This window comes from Rhea pennata, chromosome 7 (genome assembly GCF_028389875.1).
Source record: "Rhea pennata isolate bPtePen1 chromosome 7, bPtePen1.pri, whole genome shotgun sequence".
NCBI lineage: Eukaryota > Metazoa > Chordata > Aves > Rheiformes > Rheidae > Rhea > Rhea pennata.
The window spans coordinates 763,521-778,677 of record NC_084669.1 but is presented as its reverse complement, the minus strand read 5'-3'; the positions used below and the strand labels follow the sequence as shown (position 1 = coordinate 778,677).

At 42.7% G+C, this 15,157-nt stretch overlaps 1 protein-coding gene across 18 annotated transcripts in view; it reads left to right on the top strand.

Moving 5' to 3' along the window:
- The window catches only part of JAKMIP3 (Janus kinase and microtubule interacting protein 3), a 47,843-nt gene extending 45,805 nt beyond the window's left edge, over positions 1 to 2,038 (top strand). For 16 of the 18 annotated variants that reach the window (XM_062579633.1, XM_062579636.1, XM_062579634.1 and 13 more), the window contains 3 exons: positions 64 to 267; positions 620 to 685; positions 1,988 to 2,038. In XM_062579633.1, coding sequence (XP_062435617.1) covers positions 64 to 267; positions 620 to 685; positions 1,988 to 2,038 — 321 coding nt within the window. The remainder of the gene's footprint in view (positions 1 to 63; positions 268 to 619; positions 686 to 1,987) is intronic. The other 2 variants (XM_062579635.1, XM_062579626.1) reach the window with 1 other exon arrangement.
- The last annotated feature ends 13,119 nt before the right edge of the window (positions 2,039 to 15,157 follow it).

Genomic DNA, 15,157 nt, shown 5'->3' with positions numbered 1-15,157 from the left:
CACAAAATCCTCGACTGACCAGAGAAAAGGTTAAGCTGACAGCCTTATATTGTTTTTGATTAGCAAATTCTGGAATTAGAAGCCATGCTCTATGATGCCCTGCAGCAAGAAGCTGGAGCCAAAATTTCCGAACTTCTTTCAGAAGAGGAGAAAGACAAACTGAAGAGCGCTGTAGAGCAGTGGAAACGTCAGGTTATGAGTGAACTCCGAGAGCGGGATGCCCAGATACTGCGCGAAAGAATGGAGCTCATTCAGCACGCCCAGCAGGTACCCCCAGGGCAAAGGCAGGCAGACACTAATGCTATGACTGTCTATCACATGGCAACGTAATGACCTTGTGAGCTCCAGCCCTTTCACCATGGAGAGCTCCACCAGAACTGTCTGATTTCAGGGCCAGATTTTGGGTTGCCTTGAATAATTCCTCAAAATAGGGCGTTTGGATTTTCATGGATTTGTCACACAGACTGTGTGACTACTCCACTCAGGGAGGACTCATCTGCAGCTTAAAACACAAATTTGTTTAGAAGCACAGTATATACCATTTATATCTATGAAAATAATGTATCTTCTGGGTGCATCTCTGCTTGATTAATAAATATCTTTATTTTAAATCTGACAGAGAATTAAAGAGCTAGAAGAAAGGATTGAAGGACAAAAAAGACAAATAAAAGAGTTAGAGGAAAAGGTAAGGTAATACAGATGAAGCAGTTGTATGTAACCATATATTCATTTCACCCTTGCTGAGAAAAACAATCTTATAAAATGTAATGTTGTGAACACTTTTTTTCTATAATCTTTGTTCTTGCTAACATTGTATATGGCAACATTATTGTAAATTCCAGTTTTGTAGCTGGAAGTAGTTTTCCTCAGCTACGCAGCTGAAATGCCCAAAGCTTGAACAGTGTGCAATGTTGATTCTCCCATTTGTGCCTAACTAGGGAGCATTAGGACTGTTGCTTCCTCCCACTGAAACTTCAACACTCTTTGGCTGAAAACAGCTAGCACAGAGACAAGCGGAAAAAAAGGGGGGGGGGAGAAAAAGAAAAGAAAAGAAAAATACATACAAAAAGTGCCCTTTCCAGATCTTTCATTCCCAGCTTATGTTTATTGGTTCAATGAGCCAATGTCACAGTGCTGGAGGGAACCATTTCACGTTAACATTAGTCCATCTGAGAAAGAGCAGTTGACAGTTTAAAGCCAGTCTTTCCTTCCCTGTCCATCACTGAAGTCCTGAACACAGGCCTTTATGTGCCGTTAGGAACTCAGCAAGAGCTCGGGGGCGTCCGTCCACCTGGGGTAGCAGGTGGCACAGAGGCACAGCAGTGACAGGTGATGGAGTTGTGTACACTTCATGGGGAAGGATTTGCAATCATTGTTCCTGCCTCCCACGTTTGCTGGTGCAGATGCACTAACTTGCTTCATTTCCCAACAGTGGATTAAGAAGCTGCTTGCTCCTCACTTCCCCGCAGTCGCATCCGTGGTCGGCATCAAAGGAGAGTGCAGGGCGTTGGGTGCCGTAGATAGCTTGGCTCCGGGCAAGCGATGGCTGTTGTGTTTTACCCTAAGGAGCAAACAGCATGAAGCCATCTATTTCTAGGGAAATTGCACTGGGAGAACTTGTTCAGATACAGTAGAGATTGATCTAAACTTTCTCCCAAAACTCAACTCAAGTGTAAATGATGCTTTTGTTGAAGTGTCAAAAGAATTCAGTTGATTTTTTTTTCCTGAGCTACGTGGGCGCAGTTGGGCTGGGTTTTACTGTGCAGGAGATGCGGTCCTCAGCGCTGGGACAGACTCTGGGAGTCCAGCTGAAGAATGGGACAGAGTCTAGGACCCCGTGGGAGTGACTTGTCACTATATGTTTCTTCTTAGCTGAAAGTTTTGTTGTACTCTATAGCCAGGGCCTGTACCTCTCACTAAACACACTGTAAAATCTTACTCTCTTTCTTTTCTTCCATTTTTTTCCTCTCCTCCCTTCCCTTTTCAGTTTTTATTTTTGTTTTTATTTTTCTCTTTAGCTTTCATTCTTTGGTCATAGTCCATCAGGCTACGTGCAAAAGGTAAGCGTTTTGATTCTCTCTGGTGTCTACTGCCCCTCGTACAGAGCATCAGGGTTGTGTAAATAGGAGGTAAAAAGCCAGCACATTTGTGCTTCTGGAGGTGGCATTTTCGGGTATCATCACCATTGTATGGAAGGCACTGAAAGGACTAATTCCTATTGTACAGTAATATTAGAAGAATGTAACACAAATCCCTTTATATTAATTGTATAATTCAAACACATGTTAATATAAATAAATATAACCCTTACAGAAATTTCATGTTATTTTTAACTGTGTGTGCTTTTCTTTGATCTATGTTTTTATCTATTTTCTTGTTTCAGCCTGCTGAGGAAGCTAGAAATGCTCATACTGTTATTAACAGGAAGACAGCATTGCTTACCAAGATAGAAAAAGAAAACTTACAATTTCAAAAAACCCCAATATATCTCATATTTTTCTGCTAAAGATGGAAGAACTGATCTTTATGACCCATAGGATATCTGAAAATGTCTGCATATGTGGAGTCTGCACTGCAGAAATCTCTGACTGTGCATTTTCAACTAAACCAACAAAGAAGAAAGCCAAAAACCCCCCTTCCCTCTATTTTATTAACAGTTACAGGCTTCCTCTGAGGAAGTCCTATCTCTGATGCTTGAAATAACTTTCAGCTTTACATAAAAAGCAGTATACTAATTCAGAAAACTGAATGTGTTTTGGTTCCCTGCTAAGCAGGTGGTAAATTGCTTCTCTGTGGAAGTGAACATGTCCTGTTTTGTATGTCACTCATTTATATTTGTTATTCATAGTTATTTAAAAACCTGTCTTGAAAGATTTTAAAAAGAGTTTCAGAGTAGTAACCCACAAAAACCTAAATGCAAATGAAAACAGTGTTTTGTTCCAAGGTATTTTGCATCCAGTTCGAATGAGGAGAACAAACTCCTTTGTGGAGGATCTCAGAAGAATGTATTCATCTCTCAAACCCATGCTCCATCCAACAGTTTGTTGGATATCCCACACACCCAGTTTTGGGGAAAGAAATGAAGCTGTGTTTGGACTCTTTCGGAAATAAGGTTGTCATTAGTTTGGAGGTCTCAGTAGACCATGCCCTATGGTCTATGCACTATGAGAAGAATAGCACAATAATTTATAATTTGCAGATCCTGAATGATGACCAAGACTTACCGTTGTCCCATTGAAAAGTTCAGCTTGAAGAAAAATGAAACTAAAAAGCATGTAATCCCTGTTCCAAACAGCCTAAATCTGGCAAGGTAGAAAAAAAGAGAGAAGAAGATTTTATTACCTTAAGCAAAGGAAGCACAAACACTGCAGAGTACACTTCCCAGAAGGCTGGGTTCAGCAGACAGAAAAGAAAAATGCATCCTCTATAAAAAGAAAGGAAGGAGGAAGGAATCTGCAAGAAATGACACCAAATGATGATTCACCAAAGGCAATTGAAGCTAAGTGCGCAAATCTGGATTTATTAGAGATTAATAAGAACAACATCTCACCTGGAATTTTCCGTGATTAGGATGTTCCTCAAACACCCAGATGGACAGAATGGCGATGAAGAAGCTCCGTCTGTTCCTTGGAAGTATAACACAGAAAGTAAAACCAAAGAATTACTGAAAGGTAAGATGGATTGATTAACAGAAGACTCATTTATTTTATAATTATATATATTTTATAACTGTTTCATAATCACATAACTAGGAGTCAGTCTTTTTAGGTCAAAATATTTAATAAAATAACACAAGCAAATTTTTATCTGACAGGCTTCTTTATGTAAAAATTATTTATCTGTATTTTGCTTTAATCTGTAATTCAGGTATTGTATTCCTGTATGATATAAAACAAATGCTAATTTTATTTTTTAGATTAGTGGTCACTTAGCAAGAAATTACTAGCTAGATAACGAAATAACACATCAAATTTGTATCAACAGCAAGCAGTCATAGTACTTCTAAAAATAAGTATTTCAAATGCAATAGAAGAAAATGATTGTTTCATTTTGGAATAAAAAGACAAAATGCTTTCCTGAATAATATTTATTTTCCTAACACTTTCACTTCCCTTTTTTTCTAATTTCTGCTGGTAATGAGTTACTTGCCTGGTAACCATAATGACCTCAGCAGAGGCTGTCACTGTATCACCGTTTGAAACTTGTCTTTTTTGACTTCTGATCTGGAAATCACATGATGTAGTTCCCACAGTCAACCTCGCAGTGACCAGTTCAGTCCATTTTTCAGAGGGTAATATTATTTCTTATTTGAGTGGCCTCAGGATATTGGAGAAATCCAAAGTAAAAGAACATTAGAAGTAAAATGATATCTTTTCTCCCTCCCTGTTCCTGGTCATCCTCTGGCTCCCCTACTGTCTGTCTTTGAGCCCAATAGTGTAAAACACAAGTTATAACTTAGATCTTGCTTAAGCAGCAAAAGAAAGAAAAGGTTCTGTTCTGGGCTATTTATAAAAGTTTTTGATACAAATTTAAGAATAAAATTACGCTGATGGGGGGGCCTAGAAACTGAGTGAATAGCTGATTAGAAATCCCATGGGATAGCCTGGGGGCAGTTTGTCATGCTCAGGAAGAGAAGTGCTTCATCGACTTCTTTCTCCCTCCCCAAAAGAGGAGAAACATTAAAATCTCCAAAATAATGCTCTCAAACAGAATTCTTGTCATGCAATCAGCCCTGCAGTTGCTACTTAGGGTAAGTCGATCAGCAGTGAGATCTGTGCCAGTAATGAGAGCAAGCGTAATACTGCTTGGAGCCAGCTCTTTTCTTCAGTTTTGTTGGGACTGTCCTGTTACTTGTGGATGCTATACTTCTTAGAGCAACTTTAAGGACTTGTGTTTCAGCCTTGAAGGAGGAATCATCTCTTGGTACTTCATCCCATCAGTTTTCTTTTTTTTTTCCCCCTCCAAAGTACTTTTTCTAAACCGAACGTCTGTTCAAATCTTTGTTTGAATATCTGTCAGATCTTGATATGGTTGAACGCAGGTTATTGATTTGCTGCTCCGGATAGGATTGCTACTTTTGAAGTTAAACAGGCATAGGAAGTCCGCATGCAGAGAGATGCATACAAGAAGTATTAGAATAATTTGTCTTAAATGGTACTTGTTGGAAATAATTTGGGCTTAGTGTTAGATTCGATGATGCAAACTGTTCTTGAAAAGTTAGACTTGTGCATTTCAGGCACGTCTGTTTTTAAAGAAGGGTCTTCCACTGGCTCAGATCCTTCCTTTCTGCCATGCCACGCTGGTCTGCCAGGGGCTGGCATTTCCTAGATGTAGCGGTCAACTTGAAAGTGTGAAGAACAGTGAGATTGATGTATTTAGTAACCAAAAGGAGAAACTTCATGCAGTCACAGAAAGGAAAATTGAGATGAATATATGACAATGGAGGAGCTTTTTATAAAAAAAGAGCAGATTTGTAAAGATGGCAAAGTGAAACCATGAAGAAATAAGCATATATCTTTGATCAGACTGGTTCAAGGTTCATGCATATGCCATAGCTATAGCTATAAACGTAAGCATCTCTTTCAATATCCAGTTAGATTTGCAATAGTTACAAATAAAAATGCATTACATTATGATTAGAGCTGTCTGGCAATGTCTGTTGAAACGACTTTTCAGCAGAAAGCTAGATTTCCTGGCCAGTGCCGGCACTGGCTCAGGTCTGCGCGAGCCCAAGCACCGGCACAGCAGGAGCTGCCCAGTGGGAGCAGCTCCTCCTCCTCCTCCTCCTCCTCTCCCTCCCCGCGAGGCTGGCGAGGGTACCTCCGCACAGCAGCAGCTGCCCGAAAATACCCTCCGCTTTATCCGCTCTGCAACGCGCTCGGCGTCGCTGCCGCCCTGGAGCCAGCTGGAATGGCTGCCGGGCCTGGTGGCTCCCAGGCAGGTTCTCAGGAGCTCCTCAGAGCCGTGGTGTTGAACCAAGGCCATCAGCCTTTTCCTTTTGCATGAGACAGGACGTGGTTCCCCAGCACGGTCCACACTTCCGTACGTAGGACATGGAAGAGCCTTTCAGGATAATCAACTTCTGCCTTCCCAGCTGCCCAGCTTTGCCTGCAACGAGATGTCACAGGCATCTGCTGAAGCAAAAATTGAGTGACCACACATGGCACTGGCAAACCTAGGGCTTTGCCTTTGTATATATTAATATGAGCTCATTATTACAGGCTGTCGGGGTAATACCCTCGGGCTTGCAGGCTTCTGCAGGCTTCAGCAGTGCTCGCGCGTGATGGGGATTACACTATGGCAAAATCTCCCAGGTGTCCTGGAGAGCTATAGCTGTACGAGTGAAGGTCCAGTGAAAGGCACCTGAGGACTGCTCGCTGCGAATCTCGTGATAATGAAAGGGTATTCGGTGCAGGATCTGGCTGTTTGCCTTAGACTAGCTCGCAGGCCGTGCCTAGAACGGGAAATGTAGTCGGTATTGAGTAACATTCTGCTCAGGCGCAGAAGGACACGGGCCACCTGCCAACGTGTGACAGCGATGCTAGGGCAGACCCAAGGGTCCTGCGAGGGCTCCCCAAATGCCTTTACTTCTGGCTTCTCTTCATTTCTCAGCATGCTTTTAGCAACATTTTGTTTTAAGTGTGCGTGTATATACATATGCACAGAGAAAGCTGCAGTTTCAAAGATTTCACAGAAATCGCAGCATGTTGTATATGCTGAGGGTATTTAAATACATATGTCTATAGCCTTTATTTCCCTTAAATACCTATGTATAGAGCCTTTATTTCCCTTTGTTTTTCATTTTGATAACTCATCTGTCTTCTCTCAGATTCATGGCAAACTTTGTGGAAAGTCCTAGGTCTTCCAGCACCTACACGCTGTCTAACCCACCAGGAGCTCCGTGCTGCTCTGAATGACCGCAACAAGAGCAAACGCGCAAAAGATCTATTTGGTATTTTTAATCCTGAGTTTGCATGCCTCCAGTTTGTCTCATAACGCCAAGAACAGTGGCAAACACTGTTTTTGTGCAACGAGACGGGATTTTTTCCTTTAGTTAGACACCAAATCTAAATCTCTCTCCAAGCCTAAGCACTCCTATTCGACTGCTGGATTTAAGCGAAACCAGGCGCCCGCCCACGAGCACCCGGCGGTACCGTGGGAAGCGCAAGGAGGTTGTAAAGCCGGACTAGCTCGGGGGACGCGAGTCGGGGAGAGCCAACGGAGGGGCCGAGTCAGCCACGGGAGGGTGCTGCACGCAAAAGGAGGCTGCGGAGGTCCGCGCGGTGGGCGGCAGCCGCGGGAGCCGCTCTGCTCTCCGGGGCGGCTTGAGGAAGCCCGTCTAGGCAGCGCCACCGTAGTCACTTCGTAGCGTAGATTTACGTTAGGAACTGCAGGCTTTCAAGGATAGGTAATACTAGCTTGTTTTCAAATGAATGAGTAAACTCAGGAAAATAAGCAATTTTCCTTGACGTTAGCTTTTAGATCTACCGAGCATCCTCAAAAATGTAAATTTTCTGATTATCTTAGCTTAATTAAAAAAGAATAGCATTTTTATTAAAATTTCTGTTAAATAGTTGTTCAAATTAAATAAGAACTGAACAAATAAATAGAATTTTATAAGGAATCTACTTAGAAATGTTACATTGCTGTTCTGTCATAAAAATCTGCTATTTCTTTTCTATATTTCAGTCACAGAAATAGAATCTGCTGAAATAACCATTAACTGACAAAGGCAGTAATTAATAAGTACTTAAATAAGTAAGAGGAGTTCTAATGCAATGTCATTTTTCTGTAACCAGTTCTGCTTAGGAGGAGTGTTCCCAGGGACTGGATTTCTCCATGGGCTTGGTGCACAGTGCTTTCTAGCAGAAATTGTATGTAGGAAGCGTTGGGCAGAGTGCAGCCACTAATTCCTTTGCACTTGCTAGCGATTATGATTTGACTAAGAAAATTTGTCACAAATTCAGAATAGGCTGTTAGGATGAGTTTTGCAGTATATTGGTGCTAAAGATTTTTACCAAACATCCATCGTGTGTGTGTGTGTGTGTATGCATGCATGCGTGCATAAAATGAGGACATTGAAGACTAGTCCTTGAAGAAGTCCACGTATGCATTTGAGAGAGAGAAGTCATTGCCTGTCACTATTCCTCAACATCTTTCTTAAATAAACTCCTTCTGATAAATAAATTAGAGGTGTTCCCTCATGTTAAATTATATGGAAGACTGATGCAGAAAAAAATGGAATGCCAAAAATAGGTCCTGTGTCCAGCCTTGTACAGAGATCATTCACTTCATAACGAAGGATCACATCTGTGCAGTGATCCAGTTTGATTCACGACTGCGAAGGCTTCCAGTTAGTAATAGACATTATGAATTAAATTAACATGCTGATTATTTTAATATTAATTAAAATACTAAAACATTAAAATAAGATTATTTAAAATTTGTCAATGATAAAAGGATCATCTAAAAGATCACCTCCTTTTTTTTGAACACTGAGTACTTCACAACCATAGCTAAATGGCTTTCTCCCCAAAATCAATAATTTTGATCAATAGTAAACCAACTATAAACCAACTTTTCCTCATTATAGAGTATAATCTTATATAATGCATATATTTTTCAGATTCTTTAGCCCTTGTGTTTGTTACATCTGTATAAATTCTTTTTAGGATGGTAGAGTGGCATTAACATTTTTAGGAAAGAATTTAAAAACAAACTATATATTTGCTAGTGTAGGCACTATATGTGAGATAGAAATACCAGTTTCGCATCTTTATGCTTTTATTTAAATGTGAATAATACATAAGACTGTCTTTACATCCTCTATTACAGCGGCATTGGTCTGAAGTGGGGGTGGCTATTCCCACCAGGGAGCACGTATGGAGCCTCCTCCCATTGCACCAGTGCTGACTCCCTCCCTGTGATCCTGTTCCTTTTGTGGATGGTTATTTTCCGTAGATCACTTTCTTGCGCTTTTTTATTATTTTCCTTTAGTTGTCAGAAATTATTCTTTTTTTTTAAGGTCAGCAGCACATTTTTCCAAAGAGGATCTATAGGGGAGATTATGAGCTGCTAGAGCTTAATTTTGCTTGATTGCTCTATCAGATGTATTCTGCACATACGTTTCCAAGCATTTTAAAAAGATCATAACTGGCTTGTGTTGCAGGGGTGCAAAGATAAGGGTAATGACCTACTTTGTTAGAATACTAATTGACAAGTCTTTGCTGAACCATACAACCCAAACCACCCTCAAAAATCTTTGTTTAGAGTGACTTAGGGGAATTTCAAGCTTTTGAGAAGCCTACAATTTAGAAAAGGGGCTTAATGGGAAGATAAAGTGAATGGTTCAAAGCCTGTTCATTTTTAGCCTGATTTAATTCTTCTGTAGCTGTCTTGATACCAGTAAAGAGTAGACTATGCTCAATAATAATACAGTGATTTCCTGCAGATTAGTGAACAACAATGTCTATGAAACTGTAGGATGTCGTGCTGCATAGCATTTCTGCTTTAATGTTTCCACCATTGATATAAACTGAAATACATAGAAATGACAATGTCAGTCTGAATTTACAGCATCCAGAGACGAGCTTAGACGGAGAGCCTGAGGCAGGAATAACGACGCCATTGAGGTTAAGGATGGTTTCAGCGCAGAGAAGTAGGTTTGAGGCATGTCTGGGAAGACTACTGGATCGTGGCAAGGTTTGAGTTCATAAAGTGAAAGGCTGCTATTTACTGGTTTTGCTAATTCCCACTGGAAAAAGAATTTGAAGCAGACCTACTGGGATTCTCCTTGTGATTTGAATGTTTATTTTATTACGGTAGTCATGCTTAGAATTAACATTGTTGGCATGAAAATGTTTTGCATGGACTGTTGTTTAGAAGCAGTTTGCGGTCAGGTATATCAGTAAGACAAATAGATATATGTTGCACTACTCTTTCAGGCAGCTCTATTTTTATATTGGTTAAAAGAAAAAGTCAAATTCCATGGAGCACTGGACACAAGCAAATAACCCATAGCAAAGAGTCCAGAGGTGGGGGAAGGGATTTTAATGGTTCAGACTGAAGCAGAGGGAAGGAGTATACGTGTCTCAGTAAATAGCAGGGTATATGTGTGTATTTCCCAGCGTACCACTTGCAAAGCAGACCCCTGGGAGCTTGCTTAGGAAAAGGCAAACGGCAATGGAAGGATATGCTGGCAGCTCAGCACAGTGCTTGCTGTCAGCGCTCTGCAGCGCACGGTGCCTGGTGGAGCTACCCGCCAGGGTATAGCACTGCTTCGGTGCAAGCTGTCCCTCCACATCCCTTGCATTGGAGTAGGGCAAGCTTTGATCCGCTTTTGCTTCGAGAGTGGAGGTGAAAATGAACTTCAAACCTAAAAGTAGAAGCAGCCTAGAAATCCTGTTTGGATTTCACCTGGTTTTCAAAGATAGCTCTGTAAATGATGAAAGTCTCATGGTCAAAGCATAAACCAACAAATAGCCAAGGAAATATATATATATGTATATATGTATATATATAGAGAGAGATTTATTAAAGGCCACATCTGCCCAAAAAATTGTTGACCTTTCTCTAATCTAAGTAAGATTTCAAACTTGGTAATGACACTGGAAAGGGGGGATGCTTGACTTCTTGCTGGCTGATGTCCCTGTGGTATTTTCAGGAGTCCATCTCCTAGCCCTGTGGCAGAATGCTCTTCAGAAACTGGGGTTTGAAACCTGCTTATGCTGCTGGGACAGCTCTGAAGCTGCATCCTAAGTTTCCCCTTAGGCCGTCGGAGCTGCCAGGCTTTGAGGTCTGAGCATCACCGATGGCCCAGGTGACCCCATCAGCCAAGCCCACGAGCTGAGGCGGCTCATGCCACGCTGATACCCTGGGTTTCATTGAGACCATCCTTTCCGTTGTACATGGACAGATTAAGCAAGGGCAGTAACTGGGACAACTCTTTACATCCTTTACTCTGTGATCAAGAAGTCAGTAACTCCTGTTTTGTTGTGTAGATATCTGATGTACAGCATATAATTCATGCAAGTGTTCTTATATGCATGATAGCTAGAGAAGAGCTTTCTCTGAATTTAAAGATGCTGTAAATTGGTGTACAGTAATGGCAATTCTTTTGTGGTGCCTACTTCGCCTTCAGAATACAGTGATCTTCTGTTCCATACTTTTCTCTTGGAAAGATTCAATTTCGAGTCTGTTAGGCAGTATAAAATACCAAGTTAAACACCTTAATTAACGTTTAAAAGGGCCCTTAGGTCTGTTGAGCTTTCTCGTGGTGCTGCTGCTGCGTTTGAGGTAGTTACAGTGTTTTCAGGCAAAGCTTTGGCTGCTCCCATCCGCCGGTGTTTGGGGTTTTGGCCGGAGGTCCTTCCTCCAGGGCCGGCAACACGCCGCTGTGAACTCTGTGTACTTGTGTTTGTCTCTACGGACTAGAAATCGTCCGAAGGATTCAGGACAGGAACTGTAAGTTGGGGAAAAAACCTGTCCATGGAGACCTTTTGCTGCAGGACGAGTTGCAGGAAACCCCTGCGCAAGGTGGCAGCTTGGGGACACACCGGCAGGGAGGGAGCCGCAGGAGCATGGCTGTTCTTCCCCTTCCTTTGACTCCTGCTAAATTCGTGTAAGAAAGGCCCTAAAGGCCAGAGATACTTGATCAGCTAAACCGGAACCATCTTCATCAATCGTCCGGCTTTAGTTGGCGCCGGTGGGCGTCCGTTCTCCGGCGCGGTCACGCATTACGTGTGCTCTGCAGGTGCAGGTCTTCGCAGCGAGGCGTCGGTCGAGGCCAGTTTGGCCAGGCAGGGGTTTCTGCAAGCCTTGAACTCCAGCTTTTCCAATGACTTTTAAAGTGTGGAAAAGATCCTATCAAGAATAATAATAAATTATTCTTTAATACCCTTTATTTTGTCCATATTAGCAACAGATATATTATTTTAGAAAAAATGAAAACCTCCTTATTCCTCTACCAGGACATTTTAATCTACCTTTTTATAATACGAAATACTTTTTGTACTGATTATTCTTGTGTTCTTTAAATATCAAAACTGAGAACCTCCCTTTATCTACTTTTTATAAAGTTATTATAAGTCTGTCGTAATCGGAGAAGATGAGGCAAGCGCCGGGCAACTTTAGAACCTGGTGGAAGCTGAGCTGTACTTTTCTCCCGGAAAATAACACTTTTGTCAGCAGATAGGGAAGACGCGGGAAGCAGACGGCAGCGGGCGCCTCTGGAGACCTAACGCACTGGTGGAACGAGAGCTGCAAGGCGCGCCAAGGCGGTGCCAGCTCGCGCTGCAGTGCGGAGCGGGTCGCTGCCGTAGAAGGACTGCGACGTAGTCACGCTCTCGATTCGGAGTCTCTCCCGCTCCCAAGAAGAACATTAAAACCTGCAAAGGGAATATATTTTTTAAGGCAGTGTGCTTTTATTCTGCCTGGGCTAATTTACCAAGAGAGTGACTGCCGAATCCTAAAGGCTGTAAACTGGGCAGGTTTATGAAAGCATTAATTACAACTCGGTTTTCTAAAAACTGCTACAAAAAGGTCACATGCAAAAGAGAACTAACTACATTTAAGTAAGGTTAAGCCGCTGTCCGAGACGCACAGGAGCAAGGGAATTCCCTGTCAAGGCTGAAATCTAGGCTGACGTTTTGCCCTTAATTCCTGCCACTAGGCTGCTTTCCCCCCGGGGAGAAGCAGGAATTACAGCCAGTGTGTCAGCCTGCATTTTCTGCATTAATTCTGCGTTTGTGACTTGAGTGGGCTCTGCCCTGCTTTGAAATGCAAACGCCTCCTTTCTAAATGTCAGGCTTTAATGCAGCAACCGATCCTAAATCTGTGACCCGGTGATCAATAGTAAAAAAATAATTGGGGGGAATAACTAGGTTCATGAGAGATCTGTCTCATTTTTATCATTCTCTGTCTCTCAGAGCTCTTTCAGGCGTCGGTTTCTTTGCATCTCCCTCAGTTTTCATTTCGTACAGCACACGCGAACCAAATGCATCTTTTTCGTCGTATCCTGTAGCAGGTAGCTGGCATTTCCAGGCGGTGCAGAAGGCGTAGCAGTGGATTTAGCAGCAGAGCCCACGTTCAGCTGACGAGCTGGCGGGGGCCGCGGCAGCGCCCCGGCAAAACGCCGGCAGGGCGGCTGCCCGACCGCAGAGGCGGGCGCGAGGGGTGCCTGCGGCCGGCACCCAACGGCGCGCGCCGCTCGCCTGCTGGGTAGCGCTGATGGTGCAAAATATCTGTTGGAGCGGGTTCGGCAGAAGCCCAATGGCTTCTTTGTCTACAGCTTTGACGCGAGTCCTGCAAATACGAAATCTCAAAATCTCGTGCAGAATCCATGGAGAGAATCCCAGTGAGGAGCTTCAGGCCCTCCTCTGTCTCCTGAGCCCCTCTGGCTGGGGCAGCGGGTAGATGCCCAGGCTGCATAATGCGCCCTGGTCACGTGCTTATTGCTTGCGCATTAAAATTAGACATTCCTGTAGAGATATGCGTGAATAAAAAAGTTTAAAATCTGTATTATTACAAATATCACAAGACAAATATTTTAAACTACTTTTCTTTCTTTACAGAGAAAATAAACACCACTTATATATTCCAGATACGTCATAAGCAGTGATATATCATCTAATATTTTACTAACACAGCATGTAGATATATTTTACATCTACCTTACCATATCTTCCAATACCAGAATGACTGCTTTTTAATAGATCTGTCTTCTAAAAAAGCATTCTAACATCACTTACCAATTATATGAAAATTATGTAAAAGCGAACTAGAGAGTAACCCGTAATAAGCAATACATGCTACAAAATTTGGAAGAAATGACTTTGCTGATTTTGAATTTTGCTGTTCAAGAACCACATTAACATCAGATTTGGAGTCCCAAAGTAATTTATGCCAACCTGTCTTAGAAGTTTTGAGTAACTTCTATATCCCCATTATTGCGTGGTATATCCACTATAAAACCATTTTCTTAACAGATGTGTTTACTTACATGCGGCCTAGATAACGCACATTTATCATCAGATTTGAATTTGCACTGAGATCTTGTATGTGCTGTGAGTTATGGGGGTAGAAGGGTTCGCCTGAACAGGAGATGCAGCAGTGCCTTCACACCTCATAGATGCACGTATATAAATACAACAGCCAGCTGATTTCCGAAGGATTTTATCACTTAATTATAACAAGTAAATCATCTGTAATGGACTAACATGACTTCTAAATACCCTGCTATTCAGCATCAAAGCACTGTGTCATCCTCCAGCAACGTGGTTTACATGCGTCGGCGCTGGACTTCCCCAGGTCCCTGCTGAAGAAAGGTGGGTGAGCTAAATCAGCGGCCAGAGCCCGGCATTCGGCAGCTGCGCTTTATAGGCGTGCTGAGATGCACACTTAAATGTCTTAATTTATACATGCATCTGCTTGCGGTAGGAAGCCGTAAAGATGAGGCGGTGGAAACGGTTAAACATCGGGCCTGCCCTGCTCAGTAAGCAGGGTGAGGAGCGCGGTCGGTGACCGTGAACGGCGGCGGAGGCGCCGCAGGGCCGGTATCTGGGTCAGCGTCCCCGCGCGCCGGGCGCCGTGCGGGGCGGCGGGCTGGCACGCGGCGCCCGGGGGCTGCTTGGCGTCCCCAGGCTTTCGTACTCGCAAATAGTGAGAAACTGCTGGTAGTTAATTTTTCTTCAGAGGGTTTATTTGTCTAATTTAGAAGGGAAAAAAATAGAGTTTCCCAAAGCCACAAGCTCAGCAACAAAATACATGATAAACATATTCAGAGCTATCTTGCAAAAAGTGCACTGAGAAACTGAGAAATGCTTAAATGCCAAAATCGAAATAGCAAGTCGCTGATTTAGGGACAAAATAAGGTTCTTGCATTGTGATAAAATAGTCTATACATGTGGCAAGAATACTGCTTTTTTCATCAAGGGGACGGCAAAAACATTGTTCCTTAGTTGCTGGCTGCTGAGATGCTCGGAGCTGACAGTTGATATTCGTGCCCCAAAAGCCATTTGAAAATGGCCTTAAATGTGGTCTCAGTGCCAAATACTTACTACTGCCTTGGCACCTCTGAAGACGCGTAAGTAGCCCGTAGCTACCCAAGGCAGAGAGACTGCAAAGGAATTTAAGCAGCAGCAATCTTGGCCTCTCCGTC